A 27,133-nucleotide genomic window follows, 5' to 3' on the forward strand; every position below is an offset into this window, starting at 1 on the left:
GGTGTGTCAGGCTTTCGAGACTCCGAGCCTGCTCTCAATCCTGTTCCTGCCCCATCCTTGTTTGAGCCCTACTGTGACTTTGCTCCAGCCTTGCCTCCACTTCCTGACCTTCCTCACACTCAGACTACCCGGCTTTGACCTTTGGCCTGGACCTGGATCCCAGCTACGGTACTGATTCTGGCTTGTCTGTGGACTCTGATCTCCGTTCTGAGCCCTGGATCTCAATTCCAGCACCACCCTGGGCCGGTCCCATCCCTATGTCCCGCTTCGATCTCTGCTCCAACTAGTAGGCCTGACGACTGCAAGGCAGAGCCGGACAGAGTGCCGCTGAACACTAACTGCAGGTAAAACCAAAGACTGAATTGCATTTAGCATTGGTTCAGAAACTGAGGTTAAAACAAACTTTTGAAAAGCTTGTGTGGAACAGCCAGGCCATGCTGTAGCCCCATCCTTCCCCATCCCACGGGCACTGCCTGGTCACGTCCTGTCTCAGTCAGGCCATGAGCTAGACTGCAAGCTCTTTCGGGTAGACTGTTGGAAAGGGTCCTGTTCATCTCTGGGCATTGCATTAATAATGGACAAAGGTGATGCTGCGGTTCCTGACCCCTGGGCCATGCTGTCCTGCAGTTGAACTGATTTTCCAGTATCACCTTCCTTTCATCTCCTTTTGCTCGTTCTTCCTGATCTATTGCCCTGCCGTCTTCTCAGTTGGAGCTGCCGAGCAAGCCAGAGCCTGCAGCCTGGATCAGAGCCGCTGCCTCCAAATGCACCAGGGTTTTTGAAAGGTCACAGGTAACCTTTCTCCTGGTAAATCCTGATCCTCATGGGGAAGTGGAACCCCTCCTGGAACTCAGGAATTGGCAGCGTGGGGAGGGCAGGTATTGGGTGACACCGCAGACTGATGCCAGCAGCATAGAGCCCCGAAACAGCTTGCTCCCTTTTGAGAGTGTTCGTTGGTTCAGCTGGAGGATAGGTCTCCGGAGGTACAGTGAGGTGTGGGCTGATGGTGAAGGTGAAGTATCCAGCACTGGGACTGTGCCTTCTGCTCTGCCCAGTCCCTCACCACAGATGAGTCTTGTCCTGAGGCCCAACTCTGCACACTCAGTCCCTGCCTTTCGCCAGTGTGGATCTCATCCCTGTGCCCGGAAATTGTCCTCTGGCCACCGTGCCTCTCCTGGGACCCCACCGCCACGTAGCTGGACCTTGATCTCTGCCTCATGTCAGAGCTAGGATGGGAGGGTGCCAGCAGCTCTGTGGGGTTGGGCATGTGGCTTGAAAATTCCAGGTTTGGCTCCGGCTTGGGTGGAGGGAACTTTTTTTTGTTTAAATAAAAATCCTTCTTATGTTCATGTGAGAAGAGCTGGGGGCGGTGTGGAGAGCCAAGATGTGTCCTTCCCCCCCCCCCCCCCAAAAGAAAAAGTGTGGAGTGAGCGGGTGTCAGAAGCAGAGCCAGTAGCAGCCTGGGTGGAGCCCGGTATCACATGTGCTGGGTAGCTGGATAGCTTATTGCTTCTGTAGCGTTTATTCTTGTTGTCACTGTGTCACATGGCCTGACCGTTCAGAACTGTATGGTGACAGCAGGCTAGGACTCTCTGATCCTCCCTCTCCACAAACAAAGCCCTCTACCCACCTCAGCGAAGGAGACTCCCCATTAGCTGCTAGCAGTATAGGGCTAATGGCACACAGCTGAGCACTTTTAATCCCATCCAGCAGAGGGCAGTGGTGTGTACACACACAAACTAGCCAGTTCATTCCCAGACCTTGAGTGGGAGTGGCTGTGTTTAAATCCCATGTGCTGTTAGGTCAGGCATCTCTCAAATTGAAGCGGCTTGATCTTCTGAACAGCACAGCACCTGAAGGCGGTGATGCTGAGCAGTGGCAACTTGCTCCATGAGCAGGGTGCTGCGCTGCACGCCCACCCGTGAGTGGTCTGCCAGCTAGAGAAGCCGATGCCTCTGACCATGAACTCCTGAGTCACCATAGCAGTACAGCGTCACGTTCCAAACACAACCTGGCTCTCTGAGCGGTAGATCCCATCGGCTCCTCTCTGCTGGCTGGGGCGTCTGTTTTTCAGTACTGTAAAACCTTCCTAGTTCAAGGACCCTGACTCCTCTCCCTGCTGCCCATGCATGCTCTGGACTTGCTGCTGGCAGCGTGAGTCATTGCTTTCCCTGACGTTCTGGTTTTTCTGGACAGATCACGATTCCTGTCTAAAAATACCTTGAACAGCTGGATCTCAGAGGCGGGAGATTTCAGAGTAGCAGCCGTGTTAGTCTGTATCTGCAAAAAGAACAGGAGGACTTGTTGTACCTTAGAGACTAACAACATTTATTAGAGCATAAGCTTTCGTGGGCTACAGCCCACTTCATCGGCTGTGTAGAATGGAACATAGAGTAAGATATATTTGTGGGGGCTTTTTTTTGGACTAACTTGCTTTGGTCTTGTTGACGTTAGTTGCGTGTGGCCTCTTTCTTCCCGTTGAGTCACCGGGGCTGCTAAGGAGGAGAAATTGTAGTTTTCTGCCTCTGCCAAAAGGGCTGAAGTGCTGCGTGTGGGTTAAAATGACAGATGGCCTTGTGTCTCGAGAGTGGTGTGAACGGAGAATAGGGCATGGTGCCACTCCAAGCTACCCAATGATTGACATGGCTCCCCACCAATGACCCTACAGCTGGATTTGTTGGCATCTAGCAGAATGTTTTTATCCTGTCGTTAAAAGCTGAGTCGTGGGAGTCACGCAATGAATCAGGTCAAATGAAACCAGCCCACAGATTACGCAATAGCTAGGGAGGACTTGTGATCGGATGGGCGGAGAGCTATAAAGCAAAGACTGGAACAGGAAATCTGCTTCCAGTGTCTGAGAACTGAATGTATTTGGTGAATGATTTTAGGCCCCCAGTTTTACTTAGTAAAGTTGAATCTTCTGGGTTTTTCATTGCTCATTGCATGAAAACGTAGCAGCTGGTGAAAGATGCCACGTTAGCAGCCCTGGAGACTGAAGGCTCTTGGTTTAACCACAGAGCACCTAGGGCACGAGGAACAGCAATGCAAAATGCTCCCCCTGCCCCTTACTGTTACGTCCGCTCCCTGGGCTGCATGCCCCAGGAGAAAGTGCCACTGGGCCACCTGCAGTCTTGCTCCTTTAACCGCCTGCCCTGCGGGAAGGGAAGGTCTTTTTCTTTTTTTTAACAGCAACTCAGGGCTGGTCTACATTATACAGTTCGGTCGACAAAAGGCAGTTTATGTTGACCTAATTATGTCAGAGTCCACCCTACAGCCTTCCTCCTGCTGATGTAAGTTCCCTAATATACTGACATCATAACTCCACCTCCACGAGAGGCTTATGTCAGTCTGGTTAGGGCAATGCAGTGTCTGTGTAGACACTGCTTCCCTCCCATCAGCCGTCTTGTCAATTTCACAGCTCAGGCAGCTAGAGCCTAGCTGCCCCCTGCCCCTCCGGGGAGCTGAGTGGCTGGACCCTGTTCCCAGCTAGGGTGAGATGCCCCCTGAGTGGGGGCTTTCCCCACTCAGAGTGGGTTCAGGGGAGTCCACTGGGAGCCTATGAGACAGCCAGAGCGGTGATCTCGGGATGGTTAGTTTAAAATAAGACTCTTGTGTGTAGTTGTGGCTCTTGGGGTTACAGTGGAGCTGGAGGGGAGGGGACCTCAGAAGGGTCATGGCTGGATTTGGAAAAGCATCCAGACGACCGCATTCTATTCTGAACCTCTTGGTCAGCACAACTGGGCTGGAAGCCTCATGGGAAGGAGGTTTCCCCGGGGGATGGTGAGCACATTTGGGAGTGTGGCAAGGACAGCATTGCCATCCCAAAGCAGTCACAGCATATGAATCCAATTCCAAACACGCATGAGATTGGCTCAAAGAAGATGAGATTTTTGCTTTTAAAGGCTACACTGGAGGCTTTTTATTTTCTTTCTGGTTCCTGAGTCTTCAGGGTTTGCATTTTCAAGCTTTTCTCTGTAACCATGAAGCTAGACTGTTATTTATTCCTTTATTTCAAATGAACGCTGAGATTCTGAGGGGATAACGTGACTTCAGAGCCAGGGTTTTAAGAAAAGCAACTGCTATAATGAATGATAAAATCAGGAGAGCTGGCAATTCCGTGAAAATGACCTAGATGGAGGTATTTTATGGCTTCCGGTTATGGCCAGTTATTGATACTGAGGAGAAATGTGTTAGAACCTCCAAGAAGCTTTGGTTCCAGTTGGTTTCTGTTGGTCCATCCTGATCAGTGTGCACAATAAATTTGTCCATTTGTGCAATATTTGGGTTTTGTGGCAATCAGTCTGTCCTTTCTTCTATTGTACCCAGCCTCATGGGAATTACATGCTGTTTAGGTAAACTAGGTCCCTATAGTGTGGGCCATCATGGACTTCATGGTGGTTCTGCTCTTCCCCCTCTTTTGGTGGACAAGCCATCTGATTATCAAGTCACAGCTGTACATGGTGGTTTACAAATGCTCCTCAGAGTCAGCTGATGGAGAGAAAGCCAAGGGTGCTAGAAGCCATCTTAATAGAGCCGACTCTCAGGGCTTTATGGTAACGATGTGCCTCTGAGTCTTGGACTAATTCATTCAGCCAGTAACTAAGAGAAGTCTTGAAAGAGCTGTTGAGAACCCTGTGTTCTTTTAGTATCCAGGGCCTTTCAATGACCACCTTAATAATTACTTACAAAGGGTTCCATTTACATAGGGTTTAGCAGATCGTCAGTAGAATGTGTTCTCTGTCCTGGACAGTTTGGGATAAAAGGCCTGAGGCCATGGCTTGGGAAAGAGAGGGTTTGGAGAGGTTATTGGGGAAGAGGGCAAGGTAGGAAGTATTTCTGGAATTATGGGAGTGTTAGGGGAGAGGGCTGGGCTCAGCAGCAGACAGGAAGTGGGAGACTATTCTAAACTTGTGGGGGGTGGGAAATAAGGGAAGGTGCAAAGTTGAGAATAAGTGACAAGCGGTGCAGAGCTTTGTAAGCACTAGGGCAAATAGCCAGGGAGAGCAGATACATGGATAGGGTAGGAGGCAGCTGAGTAGGGCCTCACCCTCAGGGGTCCTTGGATTTGTTGTGGGAAGCCCAGAAGGAGCCTTGAGTAGAGGTAACATGGCCAGGGTGAAGGGGATGGGAAGGTGAGCTGGGCAGCAGTTAGGGACAGGCTGGAGTTAGGCTGCAGTGCTCAAAGGGAGAGGAGGCCTGGACTTGCTCATTACTTGGCGCATTTCAAGCTGAAGGGTCCCAGAGTGCTTCACAAATTGCACCCCTTCAGCACAGAAATGCAGCCACCTCTGGATAAGAAGTGGGGCAGCTGGCTTGCTATGGGGGAGCAGAAACTTGGCCAACGAACTGGGGCTCCGAACCCCTGCTCTCATGAGAAGTGCCCTGGGGTTTTTAAAATCCCTTCCTAGCAGGTAGGTCTTGATGTCAAAGAGGCTCAGAAAGGCATGGTGAACTGTACAAAGCAGGATGAAGGGCTTGTGTTAGCTCAGGTGGGATTTGAACCCCTTTTAGTAGGATGTATCTAGACTGCAGGGCTGATGGTTAGAACTCTGCCACGCCAGATGGTGCATAAAACAGGAAATGCAGTAAGTGCAAAATGAGACCTCCTTGCGTCAATGGCTGAGCATACGGAGTGTGTGCAACCACAGTTCATCCCAAGGCTGGTGAGAAACAAGCAAAAGCAGAATGTATCACGTTTCCTCCTTCCTGTTTGCCCATCCTTCCGTGATCTTGGAAGGAAATGCACAGGCTGTTGCTGGGTCCCTCCCTGGCCTGGCTGAGTTTGCTGCTTGCACATATGTGGGTGGGGTGAGGCGAGCTGGGGGCAGGCGTTGTGAGAAAGTGAAGCTCCGTGTGTGTCACTGAAACCGTCCCGGTATGTGGCACTGAGTTCATCGGCACCTCCCTGCAGCCTCTGGGTTTCTGTCTGTTCATGCTGCAGGTGAGTCAGGACCCTTTCTACTCCTTGACCCTGCTCTGGTGTGCATTTGTGTGGCGTTCCCTGGTAACTGTGAAAACCACAAATGATTCAACAGGTGCTCTGAGCCATGGGGGGAGGGGTGCTGCTCTTAGCACTCGAACGCTCAGATGTAGACTGGCAAACTTCTCAGCTTGACTTCTGGTGGCCTGTTCTTGGGCAGGATGCCCCCGTATGAACATCCCACAGTCAAGTGTCGGAAACAGTGATGTCTAATGGTTAGAGCGAGGAGACCTGGGCTCAACTCCCAGCCTTGCCACTGTCTGACAAGTCACTTTGCCCCTCGGTGCCTCAGTTTCCCCAGCTATGAGAGGTGAATACTTGCTTACCCTTGTACTTAAGGGTGCAAGCAAATTTTGCGACTACTAGTGCTCTTCTACTGTTCTGTATCTGCTATTATACAGCCCTCATCACCCTGATATCCTAGCACCTTCCAGCTGTGAGTAACTAAAATCTGTTGTGTGCTCTGTTGCCTCTCTCATCCTCTCCCCAGGGGGAGAATTGTACTCTGTGGAGTGTTTTGTTTAGGCTTTGTTTGTGTCCATGCTGCTCTGCATTTGTTGGAGGCAGCAGGTCAAAGTAATGTGCCTGGAACTTGAAGCAGGAGGCGGTGTGAGGTTTGGGATGGTCCCTAGTGCCCGCGGGAGTTTGTTCCACAGTCTAAGCCAAGCCCCTGAGAAAACCCTGCCTCCTGCACGGGCTGGTGGTGATTTATGGCAAGGCTGGAAGCTGGAGTGGAGACAGGACCAGGGAGCTCTGACCTCCCTCTACCCTGCGAATTACGGTGCAGCCTGCTGGTGTGGACAGAGCCCAAGCTCCATGTGGTGCCCACATCCTGATGGAGTATCTTTGTCCACCGTGTTTCTGTGCTCTCTAGATCTGCGTGCTCCTTCATGCTCTCCCAGTATCCCACCTGGGAGTTTCTGGTTTTAGGCTACTGAAATGTATGGCATGAGCTTCTCTCTGAACCTAGAACATTTTGCATGTCCGTAGACTCTCTTTCCACCAAGCACTTCAAAGCACTTTACAAACCTCTCTCTCTAAACCTCACAAGGCTCTTGTGGTGATCCCATTTCCGGGTGAGTTTAAGTAACTTTCCAAAGTCACTAAGCAAGCTGGAGATGGAACCCAGGAATCCTGCATCCTAGTTCCCTGTGATAACCACTAGTCCCACTTCCTTCCAGCCCTCTGAGTACTTTAGCGGTCACACGCTGCATGCATCACACCTTCTACATCTCACCGGTCTCCTCTCTTTAAGCAGTCACAGCTCCTGCCTGATGTGTTCACACACTTGGTCTGTTATCACTTTTGATTTCCTTTAACTGGCATTGGATTGATTTGCCTTTTGTGAATTCAGGAGCTGCTTGATTTTGGGTTGCAGAAGCATGTTGCAAAACTTTCCTGGGAAGTCAAGTTATTTATAGTTTGGTGTGTGTTGCAATACGCAGCCGGCTGTGTGTGGTGCACACGTTGCAGAATTGTTTTGGGTAACTTCGTGTTTGTCTTCAAGCTGATGAAACTAAATTCTTATAAGGCTATAACTCAGTGATTTGCATATGTGCACCAGGGCCCTCTGGTAGGTGGAATGTTGACCTGCTCAATCTTTTGGCAGAGCTGATCTCATTGGGTAGGCCTGTACGTTGGGACCCAGTCGTTTGTGTGTGTTCATTAGCCAACTGTGGTGTCTGGGATTCAAGGACCACTTCGATGTTGCCCTACTGTTCTAGCGAGTTTCTCTGCGATGATGTGTTGAATTATTGCACGGGGGGGTTATTTAACGCTCCTCAGGGTTGACACCGGAGCCCATTACTATGGCGAGATGGAGGCTCTTGGGGAGAAGGTGCCGAGTGCAGGTTACCAGCACTGATGACGAGTTCTGGGTGGGATGGGGGCTGAGCTGGGAGAGGGGGGTTATTTTAACCCTGATCAGTGGCGAGAGAGGACTTCCAATGACTGCTCTGGCATCGCCCAAGGGTCATTATTAAAAAGAGAAGAGAATGAGTGGTAACAGCTTGTTACAGAGAGAGGTCCAATTATTAGATTACGGCATATTATTTCTCTAGACAGAAGCTCGCTGTTGTAACGATTGTTGTATTGTCTGATCTTTATGTGGCTAGAATTATCAATGCGTTAAAACTTCCTAAATAAAGACATTGATAAATCAATCAATCAGAGAATGGGATCTTTGTGCTTCACGTTCACGTGAGGGGAACCAGGACTAGAACCCACATCTCTCAAGTTCCAGTCCTGTTCCTCTGTTCTGAAAAGCCCTGGCACCAGGGCGTGGTATGCCTGTAGCAATGAGCTTTCTAACCCTGAGTCCCCTACTCTCCTTCCTAGGACATGAACGGCCAAGAGGAGGGGGTGGAGTTCCTCCCCACCATGAATGCCAAGAAGGTGGAGAAGCGCGGCCCGAAGCGATGGGTGGTGGTGACTGCTGTGCTGATTGTCTTCCTGCTCGTCTCCCTCCTTGTCGGCCTCCTGGTGTGGCACTTCAAATGTGAGTGAGGCGCTTTCCCGCCCGGACGGTGCAGCTAGAGTGGGCAGCTGGGGGGGCTCGCCCATGGCGCCTGACCCCCCCCCAGATCAGAGGCCTTTAATTCCCACAAATGAGCTGCCCGCAGACGAACGATGCTGCTTTTTGGGTTCACGGGCCCCATTGTATTGTCCTCTGCACAAACACCGAAGTAAGATTCAGTCCCTGCTCTGCAGAGCTTTCAATCGAAGTGCCACGTAAAAGCTGGTGGCCCCCTCTCTGCTTAGTGTGGCTTATGTGGCTCAATTGCACTACCTTGGGGGGCAGCTGCAGCAGCCCATCCTGTCTGGGGTGCCCCCACTTGATGACCGACTCCTGAGGTGCTGTGGGTGAAAGTGGGGTGGCCATTGCGGGGGCCTCTGGCACTTGAGCGTCCCAGTTCCTCCTGTTTCCTGCCTGTGGCACACTGCAGTTGAGTCTCCTCTGGGCTGGAAGACTTTGTCTGATTTTGGTGGCAATTAGCCTGAGATCAGACTAGATGATCTGGTGGTTCCTTCTGGCCTTAAATTCCATAGGTGGTAGTGTAACCCACACACCTCCTGGGTGTGGTGTTCTTTCCCATCTCGTGGCATCAAGACCACTTAAAGAGAGAGCGTTAATGAGTCTGCTCTTACAACTGTGGCTAAGAGCCAGTTGGCTTTTAGCTCACGCAGTAGAGGCTCATGCACTAAGCTCCAGAGGTCCCACGCTCAGTCCTGCCTGCTGACGACCGGGGTCTGTCTGTGTTTTCCAGTGGTTAGAGTAGGAGGCCAGGACCCCTGAGTTCTCTGTCTTGCTCAGGCTTTCTCGCTCTGATAGCTGCACTGAAATCCTTTTCTCTTTCTGCGATGGTGCTTTCCAGACCGGAGAGCCCCTGTCCAGAAGGTTTACAATGGCCACCTAGTGATTCTGAATTTGAACTTCATTGACGCCTACGAGAACTCCAGCACCACCGAGTTTGCCCTGCTCTCCAAGAAGGTGAAGCAGACGGTAAGGGACTTGCTGACCTCTCCCCACGTGGGGCTTCCCCAGAGGGAGCTCTCAGCTCGGCCGTCTTCCCACCCCAGAGCTTGTCATGGGCGCTGGGATCTTGCACGCAGCACTGCGGTTCATTTGGCCCTTTCTTGCCCTGATTCCTCTCCCCGGCTGCAGTAACGGCCTTCTATATGTCCGGCTGAGCTCAGTGCTGTGGAAAGGGTCGCGGATCCAGCTGTATAGGCAGTTATAGGATGTCAACACCCCTTCCTCTACCTCCAATCGCTGAAGGATCTGAGCCCCCCACGAATGATGCTGACGTTGTCCTCCCATGACTTTGTAGGTGTCTAAATATGGACTCGGGAGCCTGCCTTAGGTTCCCAGGCTCGCAAACTTTGGCTGTGATGTTAGTTTTTTTTAACCTGACTCTGTTCTTTTAACATCCAGACCTGCTGGGAATTGAAGTGCTCCTGATTTTAAATTCTTTTCTGTATATATAATGTGTTTCTCTTTACTGTTGTGTTTTTTTTTGTTTGTTTGTTTTTTTTAGATCAAGGCGATGTATAAAAATAATCAAGACATTGGCCCTTATCACAAGGAGACAGTAATAACTGCATTCAGGTGGGTGCTGCCTCCCTACAGTTGCATCCTGAGCCCGTATGTAGGGGCAGGGAGCTGGTACATCCCGGAAATTACAGGGAGGTAAAAACTCACCTTCCCTGGGTTACCATGGGACAGACCCACCTCACTGCAGCAATTTTCCCCCATGCACAGAGAGCAGCTGTGAGCTCCCCAGTCGGGCTCCCTTTAATTTGGATTAAGAGAGTAAGAATGACCTCACCGGGACTTGAGCCCAGTGCAATTAGTCGTCTTTGTAACACGCTGCTTCTGAATGGGAGCACCCAGTGGCAGCCCCCAGGGAACGGAACTGTGTGGCACCAGGCAAAATTAAGTGACGTTGGTCTGTGATGGGCCTAGTCGTGGTATTAAGGGATAGACTCTCTATGGGTGACTCAGTCTGGCAGGGCCCTTCCCTGAACAGAGCTCCTGACAAGGCCATATTCAGCCCTTTTGTTTAGCTCACCTTCTGCCCCAAGAGCCTCAGAACCAGGCTGAGCCAGGGGGTTTCAGGTGAGAGCAGTGTGCCCTCATTCCCTGCAGCCTCCACTGCTTATGGGCCTTGACTTCAAAGTGGAACGGGTGCAGAGGAGGACATCTAGGATGATCCGAGGAATAGGAACCTACCTTGTGAGAAGAGACTCAAAGAGCTTGGCTTGTTTAGCCTAGCCAAAAGAAAGCTGAGGGGAGATATGCATGCTCTCTGTAAATACCAGGGAGGGAGAGGAGTTATTTAAGTTAAGCACCAATGTGGACACAAGAACAAACACATATAAACTGGCCATCAACAAGTTTAGGCTTGCAATTAGATGAAGGTTTCTAACCATCAGCGGAGAGAAGTTCTGGAGCAGCCTCCCAAGGGGAGAAGTGTGGGCAAAAAAACAAACTGGCTTCAAGACTGAGCTTGATAAGTTTATGGAGGGGATGGGATGATGGGACTGCCTACGATGGTGGGTAGCCGATCTGTGACTGCTACCAGCAAATATCTTCAGTGGCCGGTGATGGGACACTATATGGGAAGGCTCTGAGTTACTACAGAGAGTTCTTTCCCAGGTGTCTGGCTGGTGGCTCTCGCCCACATGCTCAGTGTCTAACTGATCGCTGTATTTGGGGTCAGGAAGGAATTTTCCTGTGGGTCAGATTTGCAGAGACCCTGGGACTTTTTCGCCTTCCTCTGCAGCGTGGGGCACGGGTCCCTTGCTTGTTTAAACTAGTGTAAATGGTGGATTCTCTGTAACTTGATTTGAGGACTTCAGTAACTCAGTCAGAGGTTAGGGGTCTATTATAGGAGTGGGTGGGGGAGGTTCTGTGGCCTGTGATGTGCAGGAGGGTCAGACTAGATGATCATGATGATTGATCCCTGCTGACCTTTGAGTCTGAGTCCCAGGATCCTGTCTCCTTCTCCTCCTCCCCCCGGTGTTTGCACGCTGTCGGTAACTTGGCTCCCTTTTCCCCCGCAGCGAAGGCAGCGTCATTGCCTATTATTGGTCGGAGTTCATTGTCCCAGCATACAGGGCCAAGGCGCTCGACAAGGCCATGGCTGACGAGCAGAGTCTGATCCAAACGGTGAAGTACAAGTCACGGAACCCTGTGTTGCAAGTCAATTCGATTGTTGCTTTCCGTGAGTCCTGGCTCCGTTCCCCTTCTCTTCTTCCTCGTTGGGCTCCGGGTCAGGTGGGAGGGAACTGCCTGATGCCCTTGGTGATTCTTGGGGAGGCGGAATAGACCTGTGCTTGGAGGCCTGCGAGCTGTCCTATTAGCTTTGCCACTAGCTCGCTGGGTGTGGGTAGGTCTCTTAATGGCTCCATGCCTCAGTTTCCCTGTCTGTACAGTAGGGACGATGTTTGCTTGCTTTGCCCGGGCTGTGACGGTTAATGACAGGGAATGGCTTGAGAGTCCTTGGAGGGAAGGCTCTGCAGAAGGGCAAAGTGCTAATTTGACAAGCACTGGATGCCTGGGACAGCTGACGTGCTCTATGGATGGTGTAGGGGAAGCAGCAGTCGCAGCGCTAAGGGACTCTTTGGGGCGGGGCCTACCTAGGGAGTGGGATTTTATTTTTTTGGCTTGAGAAAGATCATGTCCCCTCTGATGAGGGCGATGGGGCTGGGGAGAAAGGAGGATTCCGCAACCCCGGTGGGGAATCCCAGCTGGAAGCAGGTGGTGCTCATGGGGAAACCCAGGGTTCTCCCTGCTGCTTCTGGAGAGAGCCAGAGTCCTCCCTCTGGGACGAGATCATAAGAGAACTGTGTACTGTGGCTCGTTCGCTTGGATTCTGAAGCCTCCAGACCTGAGTCCTCTCCCCTGTGATCCAAGGCACCCAAGCCAGAGCTCTGCTTATTTTGGGGGCAGAGGACCAGCTTCCCTGGCTCTCACTGTCAGGGAAGATGCTCTTTCCCCTGTCAACTGCTGGGTGCTCCCTGCCTAGCATCTGAGCAGTGAACTTGTTACTAATGAAATGTGTTTTTCTCTCGTAGCTGCTGATCCCAGTATAATCCAATCATCACGAGGCAGTAAGTGTAACTCTTACTGTTCTTGACAGCAAATATTTCCCCTGAATTGGAGGGTGGGACCGATTCCTCTTTTCCACTAGGAGCCCCCTGGGTTGGGCTGTAGGAAACTGTTGTATTTGCTGGGAGGGTTTTCATTCGCGGGCAGGAGAAGCCTCGGGATGCCCGTGATTCCGAATACGTGACCCCTCGCTGGGCCTGACCTCGGGATCCTCCAGTAGGATCAGGTGGGCCTATCCCAAGTGGCAGGTTTTTCCATAGATAGTGTAACTTTCCTTTTTAGCTAAAGGAAAACAATAACAAGAAAGAACAAAGGTCAGGTCTCCCTGAGAGAGCATAGCGCCTAGGTTTCCTCTGTAACAGTCAGCAGAGAGACTAAGGACTAAATCCCCTGTTGGACTCTGCAGGCAGGGAGAGTGTTTAGAAATTTAAAGCTGCACTCAGAAAACCAAGTCATCGGAACTTCCTGGCCTCTTAGCCCACACCTTGGGATTACTGGGGGCCAGATACAGTGGTGGTGTTGGACCTCGGCGCTTCTCATCTCTTGCGATTTAAACCAAGAACTACCTGCTTGCGACATCTATCTGGTTTCCCTTCTGTGATGCCTTTACTGACATCCGGACCATCTCCCCTGTCCCTCTGCCCTCCTCTCCGCAGATAGTTGCAGTTTTGCCCTTCATGCCGAGGAAGGTGAGATCACCAGCTTCGCTACACCGGGCTTTCCCAACAGCCCGTACCCGAACAATGCTCATTGCACGTGGGTCCTGAGGGCCGACGTCGACTCCATCATCAGCCTGACCTTCAAGACGTTCGACGTGGAGCTCTGCAGCGAAGGGAGCGACATCATCAGGGTCTACAACTCCCTGAGCCCCGTGGAACCCCACGAACTTGTGAAGTGAGTGACTTTTCTGGGCTACCTCCTTCTGTGGGGAGATATGGGGGCAGGGAAAGAATGCGGGGCCCGTTCTGAACGGTGTCAAACGCCAAGGAGTGAGAGGAGCTGTCTTGGGCAGAGCGAGAGGTATAGTTAGGAGTAATGGATTATGCTGAGTCACAGGAATCTTGTGCTGAATAACAAGGGAATTGTCCGACAGCCAGAGCTGCTAGACTGTGGAATTAGCCTCCGAAGGAAAGTGAGTGGGATGCAAGCCCTTTAGGGCAGGGACTATCTTCCTGTGTGTCTGTGTGGCATCCAGCACGATGGGGCTGCTGTCACAATAGAAGTAATCTGATAAATCAGTGGGGTGATACTGAACTCAAGACTTAACCGGGGTCGGACCAAATACTAACTGAACAGAGCAAGAATGAATAAATGCAAGACCAGCATGAGAGCAGCAGGGGGTGTGAGCAAAGGGATTGCAAGGAGGAAACCAAGATGGGGAGAGAGCTCTTGAATAAATAGGTCATTTGAAGCCTCCTTCCTGGGAGGATTAAGATAATTAATATATAATTAATAATTCACTTATTGTGTTGTGGTGGCACTTAGGCGCCCTGGTCATGGCCGGCACTGTACGAACACAGAACAATGATGGTCCCAAGCTGATAGAAATATTTCTTTTTAATGCATATTCCAGTGGAAGCAGTTTGTTTTTTCGCCTGCCGAGCTTTCTCATTGCAGAGTGAGCCAACGTGAATATTATCGCCATAAGCCTCTGCAAGTAAAGCTGCCCTCACTGATTTGTTTTTGTCCACGAGGAGGGTAATACAATGAATGGACAGTTGTTGTGATTCTTTTGTAAATCCATTTTAATAACCGTAACGTGTTGGCAGCCCAGGCAAAGAAATGTTCACTTAAAACAGCTCTCGAGATACGGCGCCAACTGTGAAAAAGTTGAACCGAAAGAAAAACCCCCGTTTCCTTGACTGACTTAGATTGCGAGTTTCTCAGGACCGGGGCTTCCGTTTTGTTTGTACAGCACCTGACACAGTGGGGTCCTGGCCTGTGATTTGGGTCTCCGGGCTGCTGCAATACACACAAAATCTATGCGGTGTTGGTATAGCTTTGTGGGTCCCAGGGTATTCGAGAGACAAGGTGGTGGAGGTAATAGCTTTTGTCGGTCCAACTTTGGTGGGAGAGACAAGCTTTCAGGCTTCCATGGACGACTTCTTCACCGCTGGGAAACCTGCTTCGAGTGTCATGCGCATCCTAGATGCCAGGCTGCCTGTTCCTGACCGCATACAATCCCTCTGGCAACGACAATTGCTCACAAAAGAAAATCTTGCATTTCTTGTCATGCAGTTTAGCAACTAGGAGGAAAAGCCCACTCTGCAGCCCCCAGTAACAGGGTCCCAAGCTCAGCATGGCCGAGTGGACTGGGACTCAAGAAAGCTGAGTTCTGTTCCTGGCTCTACTACTGGCCAGTTAGGTGACCTTGGGCAAGTCACTCCCCCTCGCCCCTGCTCCGTGCCTCAGTTTCCCCAGCTGTAAAGTGGGGATTATGATCCGGCCCTCCTTTGTAAAGCACTGTGAGGTCTAATGCAAACTGGATATTATTACATGAGTGAGCTGATAGTGTCCCTTTAAATCTGGGATTTGTTTTTTCTGGGGCGCGGTCGGGACTCTGTTCGTGGTGGGGAAGGGGAATGCCGAGCAGTGAAGAGGGCTTAACGCAGCGACTGAGTCCCTGTCTCTGCTCCATTCCATTGTGTGGTGCTCTCTGTGCTTTTCTCCTCCCAGTCTGTGTGGCAGTTACCCTCCGTCCTACAACCTGACCTTCCTGTCCTCCCAGAACGTCATGCTGGTGACACTGATCACCAACGCTGAGGGGCGGAACCCTGGCTTCAAGGCGGAGTTCTTCCAGCTCCCGAAGCCTAAAAGTAAGTTAGGGGGCTCGGGAAAGCCTCTCTCTTGTGGAGGTGGGGGAAGGGAGAAGCCAGGTGCTTGTGGTGATGATGCCAATTGCACAGGAGCCCCTTAGAATCAGGTCTCTTCCTGGCTCTCAGAAGCTCTTTTCTTACCCACAATGCTCTTGTCTTCTTTAATGATGCCCCCTAAAGAGAAGGGGGAAGGAATTATGTTGGATTAGCTGGGAAGACCATGTAATTGGTCTCCTGGGTTCTATCCATACCTTGGAGTAGAGCCGGTATCTCCAGAGATTGGCTTAACCTCATTTAAAGGCTGCTCTGCCTGTGTCTGTTTCTGCCTCGGGTAATAGCCGATCGCTGCTTTTGGAAGCCCTGGCATCTTGATTTCCTTTTCCTGCTTGTCTTCTAGCCTGCAGCAAGACTTTGAAAGGAGAAAGTGGAACCTTCACCACCCCTTTCTACCCGGCCCACTATCCGCCCGACATGGATTGTGTCTGGAACATAGAGGTGAGAGCACAGGACGGACCCTTCTGCCTAGTGTGGATTGATAGAAGCGGGAGGTGGGGTCAGCTTAGCCCATTGTTAAAGTCATGGCAGTGAGTTCGGCAGGTGATCGCCAAGGCCAAGAGATGAACAGGATTCCCACAAGGAATGGGGATGAGGATAGTTTTGGTTTTTTTTAGGTGCCTAGCTCCCATTGACTTTCATCCCCCTCAGTGTTGTATGTGAATAATAGCATCAGCTATGGCTTTACACAGGGCGTAAGGGACTTCGGGGAACAATCCAGCCTCTGATTGATGGGGTAGGAAGAAACTTTTGCCGTGGGCAGGTTATTCCACTGGTGTTGGTTCTTGCACTTTCCTCAGAAGCGTCTGCTACTGGCCACCATGGGGGATGGGATGCTGGAGATGATGGGCCCTGGCTTGTCTGGATTTGTCCATTTCTGTGTTGGTTTCTCCCCTCTGTCAACATCCCCTACCTTGCTTTGTTCAGTCCTTGTTCTGAATGACTCCAGGGGTGTCATGAGGCTTTTCCCTGACCATTCACATCGTTCCTCTGAAACTGATCAGGTCAGCTGGGCGATGGGTAACTCCTGTAGCAACACCTGGCCCGATGCGGCTAGGACTGAAGCTACGGCTTGCCTGGTAACCCATGGGAGCTGTTCAGAGTAAACTACAGGTGGTAGATTTTCTGACTGGCCTGGTCTCTGTTGTGAATCAGGTTTGAAAAAGCTCTGCATAAATACCTGAAATACCCATCCCTTTTCTGATCGCCAAAGGAGGAAGGAAGAGAAACCAGTTCCCCCCTCTCATTCCCTTCCCACTGACTCTGACTCTTGTCTCGCCCCTCTCAGGTCCCCTCTACAAAGAACGTGAAGGTGCATTTCAACGTGTTCTACGTATTGGAACCTGACATCCCAGTCAGTTCCTGCACCAAGGATTATGTGGAGATCAGCAATACAAAGTAAGTACTGGGCAATGCGACGTGACTCAGAGACACAGGCTGGGGACAGCCAGTGAAACAAATGGTGGCAAATTAAACTGATCAAAGGAAATACTTTTTCACACAACATGTCATTAGGCTGTGGAACTCACTGCCACAGGATCGCTGAGGCCAAGAATTTTTCAAGATTCCAAATGGGATTGGGCATTTATATCGTTTACAAGAATCCCCAGAGCTGCTATAGCAAATGCTAACAGATACTGGAAGGGATATAAAACCTCATGTTTCAGGGTTTAAGCCAATAACTATTGAGGATTAGGGTGAGATCTTCGTGGGGGCAGGTTATCTCTCACTTTCCTCTGAATCACCTGGCACTGGCTGCTGTCAGATGGGATACTGGACTGGATGGACCAGGTGTCTGATCCAGTCTGGCAGTTCCTATGTCCCATGGAGAATGGTGGGATTACACTATTGTTGCTGTGAGCATCTGGCTCGTTGCCCATCACTGGGGATCGCTGCCGAGTGGCTATAGCTGGGGGTTACTCTACTTGGATTTCAACATCAGATGCGGTCTACAAAGCTAACCGCTGTCAGATGCCGGTTAGGAATCCAGACAGGACTGTTCTTCTTTCCGTTCGCACCGAGCAGCCCTGTGCTTTCAACCTCAGTAATCGTCCTGAAAGAGAAGCACAAAAGTCAAGTGGAGAAGGGGAGTGATTGGCGTGTGAGTCATCTGAAACGAATATGCCATGGCAGACTCGTAGAAATTTAAAGGTGCAGTGTGCAGAAAGCAAGATCAGCTATGTACACTATGTAAGGACAACTTGGTTACATTAGTTTTCCATTAATTTGTCAATGGAATTGAAAGCAACACCTGCTTGCTGCTTTGAAGTGTAACAACTCCTGCAAAAATAACTAATGATTTAAAAAGTTTTAATAGAAATGAGCTATCTTGTTGAGTGCTTGGGTCAGTTCTCTAGGGCTAACCACCCTTTCGGAAACGTGGGGGAGATCAGAATCTAAATCCAGACCCAAATTTCACAGCTAGCCCTTGGTAGCACTTGTATTGTGGTAGGAGTGAGGAGTCCCAGCCAGGGTCTAGGACCCCATTGTGTGTACAGTGCCTGGCACACAGAACAAAGAGATGGTCAGTGCCCCAAGGGGCTTACAGTCTGAGTATAAAACAAGAGACAACAGGTGGATCCAGGCAGCCAAGGAAGCACAGTGACCTTGCTGGTCAGCGTGAGGGGCAGCACACCATCTACCAACAAGATTTTCTGCAGGCCCTTATATTTCGCATGGGCCATATCAAACAGCCCCCCCCATACCACCGATCCAAGCACCCCGATTGAAATCCAGGTCTCAACTTTGCAGCTCTGCAGTTTGGGGCAAGGCATCTAAATCTGGCACCTGGCATGGAGCCATGACCACCCCGCTAATCCATGCTGGGGTCAGCCCTTTTTTAGAGTGAATGGGAGTGAGAAGACCCTGCTGATGTCCTAGGCCAATGGACGTGTGAGAGACACTGAGAGGAAATTGCCTTTTTCTACTGGTGGGGGAGGGACCATCTCTTCCGTACGGTAACAGTTCCTAAATCTGTGCTGTCCTCTTTCCAGGTACTGTGGAGAGCGCTCCCAGTTTGTGGTGGCAAGTAATACCAGCAAAATCACTGTCCGGTTCCATTCAGACCAGTCGCACACAGACACTGGCTTCTTGGCAAAGTTCCTGTCTTATGATTCCAGTGACCGTAAGTTGAAACCCAGATGCTGTGAACTTTCAGGGGACCTGGTTTATTTTCTTAGCTGCTGAGGAAGGAGGGATGCAGCTGGGTTATTGGTCTGCCCTTTGACCTCTGGAGGGTTTGGGTCATAAGTGAAATGAGTTGTGGTGACAGATGTGCATAGCCCAGGTAGGCCATCACATCTTGGGGAGGACACCTGCTTGTGGACTTGGCTTATTGCTGTAGTTGCCCTATAAGTTGGGTAGCATGCATTCATTGTTGACTGATAAAATCCTGGGAATTCAATATGTATCTATTTGCATATCCCTTTTTTTTTCCTAGTGCAATTTTGTGGCAAGCGTAGGTTATTGTTAAAGATGGGCCAGAACTTTGAATTGGATCACTCCAAATGCTGGGCAAGTACTGAGCCAAATCTGAATTTTGTTACTGAAAATGGGCCAAAGGAAATCCTAGCTCGAATTTAATGAGACCACCCCAGGTTGCAAGACCTTAGGCGTCTTGAAAAGAGTGAAAAGAGTAACTCCTCTTCATTGGGAGTAAGTAGCAGATTGTTGTAGTCACTGGACCCAGCACTCGAGGGAGACATAGAATCATAGAAGTGTAGGACTGGAAAGGACCTCGAGAGGTCTTCTGGTTCAGTCCTCTTCACTCACTGAGTCCACGAGGTACAGATACACTTGTGCTTTGGTGAAGTCTGGATCAGGATCCAGTCTGTCATTCAAACCTTGTCTCTCATGTTTGTTCTCACATAATGTCTCATTTTGGCTTCTTCATGCCAAGTGTCCAGTGGGTGGAAACAGACATGGTGAGATGCAAGCACAGGGTAGACTAGCCAAACAGGGTCTAGGAACATCCCAGTGTGGGAAGCAGCTTGTCCCTGGAAAATCCACTCCACTCGCAGAAGAGCATTCACCCACACTGGTCCAGATGATGTGTCCTCAGTGCTGCATGTGTTTTCAGAGGAATGGACGCGTCAGAAACTGAATGCAAGAGGAACTGATGGGTTATTGGCCAGGCTAATGCATGTTGCTCCTTTCTCTTTCTCCCTTGTTGCTTGCAGCCTGTCCTGGCAAGTTCACCTGCAACACTGGCCGCTGCATTGATAAAGTCATGCGCTGTGACGGCTGGGTGGACTGCACGGATGCCAGCGACGAGCGCTCCTGCAGTAAGTCCTTCCTTTGGAGTCTCTTTGCAGGGCCATGCTATGGGATGGAGAGGTCTCTGCCGAATGCCAGCAAGTGGGAGGGAACTCCTGGCTTGCTCAGGGATCCCCTAAGTGGACAGGTTGGGTTAATGCCTCAGCGCTGGGGGCTGAAGGCAGTTCTTGGTAGTCCAGCGGCAGGGCTGGAGGTTAGCCAGACTGGGGTGTCTTGGAACCGGTGCATCCTAAGCCACAAGAATGACCCCTTAGGGAGAGAGATCTCGGTGGGGAAAGTCCTTTCTTCATTGCTGGGCCCAGCAATCCCCTCCAGCAGCTTGCAGAGCTGCTGTCTTGCTGGAGATGAATTTAGACATGGGTTACAAGTCCAACGCTGTCTCGGTGGCTCTGGCAACCAGCTGCATGACCTGTGGGGTGCACCACGAACGGATCCTACCAGGCTGCCGAGCTTTTGGGTGACGGCTGTACTGCAGCTCTACACAGGCTGCTTCAGCTCTGTATGTGCGTAGCAACTGACGCAAAGGCGTCGGGGCTGCTGCTGTTCCTGTCATTCATCAGGAGTGAAAATGGACCTTGGTGCTGTAATCCATGGAGCAGCGGCCTTCATCCCAGCACCCAGCTGACTGAGTTGATCCGAACCCCTTGAACACAGGGGACATGGGGTGTGTGGGTGTGTCTGTGTGTGTGGGTGTGTCTCCCCAAAGATCAGGTCTTCTGGCGCTGTGGCTTTTTGTTTGAGACCTGAATCTGACTGTGAGTCAGACTGGTCTTCCCCTTTTCACGGAGGAAAGCCAAAGCCTGCTGGCTTGGGGATCTCCCCAGTCCAACTAGCATTAAGCTTCCAGTGGAAACCGCTTCCTCCCGCAACCTTCAGACCGGTGTAGATAAGCAACAATCAGTGGCTTGATCAGTCTGGAATCCCTTTATAGTTTGGGAGGCTTCATTCTTATTGTTGTTAATCTCCCTGCAAAGAGCCAATGCCAGGTGACTTTCACTCACTAACCTTCCTCCGACCACTGCCTGTTGGGAGATTGTTTCTGCTGTTTAATCCTTGCTGATGCTGCTTTGTGGTCCCAACCACCTGGCCCCTGCATGCCCCAGGGGTCTGGCGTACCTGCATGCATTTCATTACCTGTCATGCTCAGGGCACTGCTGTGCTGTTTATAGCTCCTTCCTGGGCAGAGCATGGGTGTGTGTGTGGATTCATTTTTATCTCTTGGATTAATATACAATCCCACAGATAATGTCATTAGCCATGGCCTAGAGTCCATGAGAGGAGAATGGAGCCTCTGGCTCAGGTCTCATTGTACTAAATGACAGGACTCAACTCCCTTGGGATGCAAGTGGTGTGCTCCCGGCCTGTGGGTGCTCACTGCCCCCCGGGGCGATGAGTGGGTGCTTGGGTGTGTACTCAATCCTAGGCTCTTTTCGAGTGAAAAATCTGTTCTCCAGTTCTTTGCTCCCTTATCCTGGAAACGCATCGGGCTCTGTCTGTGCTACTGAATTTGACCAGTTAGTGACACAGTCAGCTCAAAACATGTTTACTGCCCTGTCCATTGGCAGCTGAGTCTTGTCTAGCTTGGAACATGATTGACTTTTTGTAATGGGTTTGGCTGGTGTTGCTTCCTCCTGACTCTTCCAGTGCATCCCAGAGTGCATTGCTCCGTGTGCTTCTGGTATCAGTCTGTGCACACGTTTGCTGGGCACTCAGTTCCCTGCTGAGGCATGATGGGGTAGCTGCCCAGCTTTTCCCAGAATGCACTGGGCCAAACGCTTAAGCAGTATGGCTGGTGAGGATGCCCAAACTGCCTGGAAAAAGCTGCTCCCAGGGTGCCACTCAGCCATGCTTGTAACCGCTCAGATTAAGATGCTGCAAACGGGCTACCAAAATATGTCTGTGCCTGCTGCCAGGCCCCCAGGTATTTGCAGGGCACCGATCCCCGGTGGTATCTGGGCACCCTGTGTGTGTGAGGCTGATGCCAAGTGCTGAACTGGCCAGTGACTGGCAAGCTGGAATGGCCAGTTGTTGCAGAAGGTTCCTTCTCATCCAAATGCTCAGCCTCAGATGTTGATTCAGACTTGCTCTGAGGGACTAAACATCTGTCCCCATTTGATGTTAGAGTGGCTCCCATTTCTCCTCCTTAAGGGTGCATTTGAAAGGTTCTTTGTGGCTTTGAAGATCCTCCTTGGTGTCCCCAATGCTCTCCCAGTACAGTCAGTCGTTCTGGCTCTTCTGTTTCTCAGGAAGGGGCCCAGCCTGGGAGACTGCTGAGCACGTTCAGCTCCCAGGGGTGGAGATGCAGGAAGGACTCCGCCCAGGGCCTTGTCCAAAGTGTATTCTGTGCATGTCTCCAAGGTAGAGGGACCTGCTGAAAAGTCACTGTCTGAAACCCCTCACCAGCTTGTAGTTGTCTATCGTACAAGTGAGCGATGGCATCGGTGCATCATCTAACGTCTCCCCTTCCTTCCCCAGATTGCACCAAGGAGCAGTTCAGGTGTAATAACGGCTGGTGCAAGCCACGCTTCTGGCTCTGCGACGGTGTGAATGATTGCGGGGACAACAGCGATGAACTGCAGTGCAGTAAGTGGCTTGACCATTGCTTCACCCCACACTGAGACCTGGCCATTAAGTCACAGTGTCGAAGGCCAGACGATGCCACCAGAACATCTGGGCTGACCTCCTGTATAGTCCAGGCCACTAACACCCCCACCCACGAAATCAACAACCACCATTAGACCAAAGTATTACAGCCCTCAGGAGAATAAACTAATGTGTGCCGCAGACAAAGAACGGGAGGGACCAAGACCTGACAATGTGTGAAAAACACTGGTGGGAAGTGTGCTAGAACTGGTGAAGTGAGAGCTGGATCTGACTCTAGCTGCAATTGAGGTGACTTTGTGTTTAGTTTGAACTGGTTTTAACAAAGAGAGGGAGGATCAACTTTGCCTGCTAAATAAATAAATAAATAAAAAAAATAAAAATTGGAGTAACTGGAGCTAGATTAATATTTTCACTTTTCCCACAGAAAAGCAAGAGTTTTATAATTTATTTAGATTAAAAAAAAATTTCCTATCCCATGTTCTGGGGGCCCTAACATAATTAATCCATGCAATAAATACAATTAAACTAAGTGCCAGCTGTATTAAAATCAGTTCTGCAGGAACTCTGCTGCCAACTAGCTACTAACCTTCTGTGTGATCTAGGAAGTGCACCCTCACCCAGACCCTTTCAAAGCAGGTGTCTTTTGTAGAGCACCTGGAAAGTTGCCAAATTCAAGCTATTTGGGACAAAGTGGGGGTAATATAAGGGGCTGGGTAAGGAATAACTAGGCTTGGAAGGGTTGGATTTTTGTAAATGTCAATTTCATTGTACACCCAAACCTGAGGAACAAAGCTGTAACTTTCTGAATCTCAAAGTCTGGCCTTCAATAATTTTTGCCTGACCCCAGCCCCAGTTTCCAGCCACTGAACATTTAAATCAATAAAAATTGGGTAGATTTTGCACAGCTGTGCAAGTTTAATTTGATAAATAGCTCAACAAAAAGCTTAAGAATAAACCTCAATATTACCCATGGAAATGATAAATCAATAAAAATGGGAATTCTGCCAAGCCTAGGAATAACATAAATGTTTTGTGGAAAAGGGGAGAAAGAAAAGAGCAGATTCCTAGGAAGAGATGGAGAAAGAAACAGAAGGGAAATAGAACATGAGTGTGGGGTTAAAGAGGCGTTAGTCTAAGCTAGAGAACCACAGGGTCTGTCTGCGTCCTGCAGCCTCACTAAGGAATCTCCTTTATATCCCTGAAAGCACAGTCTGTCTCCTCCCTCGGGCGGGTTGCTGAAAACTGGGTGTATGGCACTTTGTGCCCTTTTTGCCATTTCTGAGCAGCGGCTGCTTCCTCTCTCTCCCAGAATGCCCAGATAAGCACTTCAAGTGCAGCAATGGGAAATGCATCCCTGAAACCCAGAAATGTGACAGCAAGGACGACTGTGGGGACGGGAGTGATGAGGGCACCTGCAGCAAAGGTGAGGACGGGCTGGGGAGGAGAGTCTTGAAATGGGCACGCTTGTTAGCGAGACCCGCGTGAGCCTCCTGCAGGTCCCCAGCAAGGGGCCACGAACAGGGCTTCCGTTTGCTGGAAATCTGTGGGATCATGACAACGTGCCAAGAGGGGGCTCTCAAAAAGCCACGACACTGGGACACGGGTGCGATTCCCGTTGGAGCTGCATGTCACTGGTGCTGCATGTACCAGCAAAACCATGTAGCTGAAACACCAAGGGGTTCATATGGTCCCCACACCCTTCTCCTGGGAAGGAGCCTAAAGGGCTGTCCCAGACAACATTCCTCCTGGCCTCAGCGTCCTCCCCATGAGCTAGTGTCTGGGGGGTTCCCCAGCACGGTGCCATCTGGGGCTAATGCTTCTCCCTTCGGCCTGCCAGTAGCGAAGTCCGTCTCCTGCAAGGATTACACCTACAAATGCCACAACAGCTTGTGCTTGAGCAAGACCAACCCGGAGTGCGATGGGATGAAAGACTGTGATGATAACTCGGACGAGGAGAGCTGTGGTGGGTGATGCTCCTTCTCAGTGCTGGTGTGGTGGTTGGCACTCCCCTGAGTCAGGGCTTAGATCCTGAGACCTCTTAATTAATTGTTTTATGGAGTTGGAAAGGGAGGTTGCGGGGCGGGATAGTTTGGGCTCCCGAATAGACATGTGCTTTTTGGAATGGATTTGTTTTGCTAGGGAATAGCCAGACTGTCATCAAGAAGTTGAGGTGATGGTTTGATTTTTGTTTTTATATTAAAAAGTTTACATAGGACCTACACAAACACTCTTATTCGCACACTGCTGACTCTGCCACTGCAGTTCGCAAACTCTCTTCCCACTGCAGTGATAACTCTAATATCAGTTGCCAAAGCAAGGCAGCAACAACACCGTTAAATAGATTCCCCAAGGATAGAGAGGGTGTCTGACGAGATTGACAGCAGGTAACTAACAGGAGTGGTCTCTTTTCTCCGGTCTTTCCCTCACTCTCCCATCTCAGATTGTGGGATCCGCTCTTACAGCAAGCAGACCCGGATTGTCGGCGGGCAGGACTCGGAAGAGGGCGAGTGGCCGTGGCAGGTCAGCCTGCACGTGAAAAGCCAAGGGCATGTCTGTGGGGCCTCGCTGATATCGGACAAGTGGCTGGTGTCAGCAGCACACTGCTTCCAAGAAGAGTCGCAGATCAGGTTGGTGGGTGCAGTGGGATTGGGTCTCTGCTGCTCTCTAGGGTTGGGCAGACTTGGTGCCATGTCAGACATGCACATGGAGGATAGGAATTGCTATAGTAGATCAGACCAATGGGCTCTCTGGCCTAGTATCCTTTCACTAATGGAGGCCAGTATCAGCTGCTTCAGAGGAAGGCATAACCAACACATGCATAGGCTGCCCCCTGCCCATAAGGGAATAACCGAGAATGTTCTCTCCAAAGGGGAGTTTACTCTGATGCATAGGGGATGCTGCTTTCCCTCCTAACAATTCAATGGACGCTTTGAATCCTGTATTGGGCCTGGTCCAAGTAATGAGTCTAACCCCACTGTTAGCAGATGGCAACCTCTATTGATTGGGGATGATGGGTGTGCTGCCACTGGTCATGCTCGTTGGATGGGATTTCGACTCCTCTCCAGCATCCTGTTGTGGCTAGTAGTTCTTGGCAAGCAGTGGCTCTGCCATTGGACCGCTGGGGGAACCTGCCATGCTTAGAAAAACGGAAGGGTGTGAGTTTATCATCACCTTGCTGGTCACAGCTGTTTAAACTGCATCTCGGGACCACCTTCCAGGTGGTTTGCAGTAGGTGCTCTGGTGGCCTGGGAAGCAGCCACTCGGGGATGATCTAGTCCTGCCAAAGGACTGGGAGTCAGGACACCAGGGGTCTATTTCCAGCTCTGCACCTGATTCTGACTGTGGGTGGGACCCTTAATTTCTCTGTGCCCATCTGTGAAATGGGGATAATACCCACCCTTGTGAAGAGCTGTGTGAGGTTTTTGGATGAGATGCCATGAAACCATATGGTAGTGGCATTGTGCTGTGCGTATTCCGGTAGGGGGCTTTGCAGGGAAGCTCCATGTTCCACCCAATAGCTCGGCAGCCACAATGGAGCTCTGAGGGACTCCTGGGTGCTCTGTGGAGCTGGTCAGAAAATGGGCACTCTTTTTCCCGCCCCCGAGAAGTTCAATTTCGGTGAAAAAATCAAAATGGGAAGTGATGCTTCATGGGAGTTGTAGACTGGCTTCCTTATGCTCCTATTCGGTCTAGGCCGGGTTACCTGGTAAGTCTACATCTCTCATTCTGCATCCCTCATAATGGGGGCAGGTCATTGCATCATGGGAATCCGTGACTGTAGTGCATCATGGGAGATGTAGTCTTTCTGGGGAGCCCAAACTATAGAAGAGAATGAGGGCATGAGGTACCTGAACTACCGCTCCCATGAGGCGTCGTGACAGGATAGCCCAAAGAGTCCTAATTCAGTTTTCAGGCACTTGTTTGTTTGACCAGAAACCAGACGTTTCCATGGAAAGCAAACTCCATTTTATGGAAACGCGATTAGTTGAAAACCCAATTTTCTGTTCTTTACAAAAAAAAAAAAAAAAAAAAATTTCGATGGAAAACTTTTACCCAGTCCGATCCCAGCCCTAGACCCATCTCTGGTTTTGCCCCGTGTCACCCTGTGGCATGTCTCTGTGCAGGTACTCGGACCCCACGCTGTGGACGGCCTTTCTCGGGCTTCACGACCAGAGTGACCGGACTAATAAGATGGTGCAAGAGCGGAGCATCAGGCGCATCATCACCAACCCCCAATTCAATGACTTCACCTACGACTACGACATCGCTGTGCTGGAGCTGCAGAGTCCCGTCAACTTCACCACGACCGTCCGGCCCGTCTGCCTGCCCGATGCCACCCATGACTTCCCTGCTGGCAAGGAAATCTGGGTGACCGGGTGGGGGGCCACCTCGGAAGGAGGTGAGGGGGTCACCTGGGAAGGGGTGAGGGAGGTGGGGCTGGATGCCTGTATTTGCTCTGGGTGCACCGGATGCCACTTGGCTGATCAGCGCGTAGCTCGAGTGGGGAGGGGGAGAACCTGCAGGTCTTGGTAGTTCCTCACCTCATTGGAAACTCATTTAACCCATAGGCCGCCATTGGAGGGGTCCTGTGCCGAGAATGAAGGCATGTTTCCAGCAGCTGAGAGAGAGGGTGTTTTGGGACTGTCTGGAGTGAGTCCTGAGTCTGCTGCCAGACTTCCCCCTTAGCCTGTTCCGCACATGCTGCCCCCAGCCATTGTAGCTGGTTTTGGATCCTCTTGCTGGGAGGAAGTGGGCTCCCGTCAGGAGCCTGCAATGCAGCGGTGGGGAGAG

At 50.8% G+C, this 27,133-nt stretch overlaps 1 protein-coding gene across 1 annotated transcript in view; it reads left to right on the plus strand.

The window, feature by feature from the left end:
• Nucleotides 1-27,133, plus strand: part of ST14 (ST14 transmembrane serine protease matriptase) — a 93,834-nt gene that overhangs the window by 40,920 nt on the left and 25,781 nt on the right. The window contains exons 3-18 of the mRNA XM_077839732.1: nucleotides 8,318-8,477; nucleotides 9,355-9,482; nucleotides 10,018-10,088; nucleotides 11,546-11,706; nucleotides 12,560-12,595; nucleotides 13,250-13,487; nucleotides 15,270-15,409; nucleotides 15,807-15,904; nucleotides 16,752-16,861; nucleotides 18,457-18,587; nucleotides 19,642-19,746; nucleotides 22,214-22,321; nucleotides 23,652-23,765; nucleotides 24,180-24,305; nucleotides 24,783-24,969; nucleotides 26,467-26,741. Of these exons, the coding sequence (XP_077695858.1) occupies nucleotides 8,318-8,477; nucleotides 9,355-9,482; nucleotides 10,018-10,088; nucleotides 11,546-11,706; nucleotides 12,560-12,595; nucleotides 13,250-13,487; nucleotides 15,270-15,409; nucleotides 15,807-15,904; nucleotides 16,752-16,861; nucleotides 18,457-18,587; nucleotides 19,642-19,746; nucleotides 22,214-22,321; nucleotides 23,652-23,765; nucleotides 24,180-24,305; nucleotides 24,783-24,969; nucleotides 26,467-26,741 (2,188 nt within the window). The remainder of the gene's footprint in view (nucleotides 1-8,317; nucleotides 8,478-9,354; nucleotides 9,483-10,017; nucleotides 10,089-11,545; nucleotides 11,707-12,559; nucleotides 12,596-13,249; nucleotides 13,488-15,269; nucleotides 15,410-15,806; nucleotides 15,905-16,751; nucleotides 16,862-18,456; nucleotides 18,588-19,641; nucleotides 19,747-22,213; nucleotides 22,322-23,651; nucleotides 23,766-24,179; nucleotides 24,306-24,782; nucleotides 24,970-26,466; nucleotides 26,742-27,133) is intronic.

The sequence above is a fragment of the Eretmochelys imbricata genome, chromosome 22, assembly GCF_965152235.1.
Source record: "Eretmochelys imbricata isolate rEreImb1 chromosome 22, rEreImb1.hap1, whole genome shotgun sequence".
Lineage (NCBI taxonomy): Eukaryota > Metazoa > Chordata > Testudines > Cheloniidae > Eretmochelys > Eretmochelys imbricata.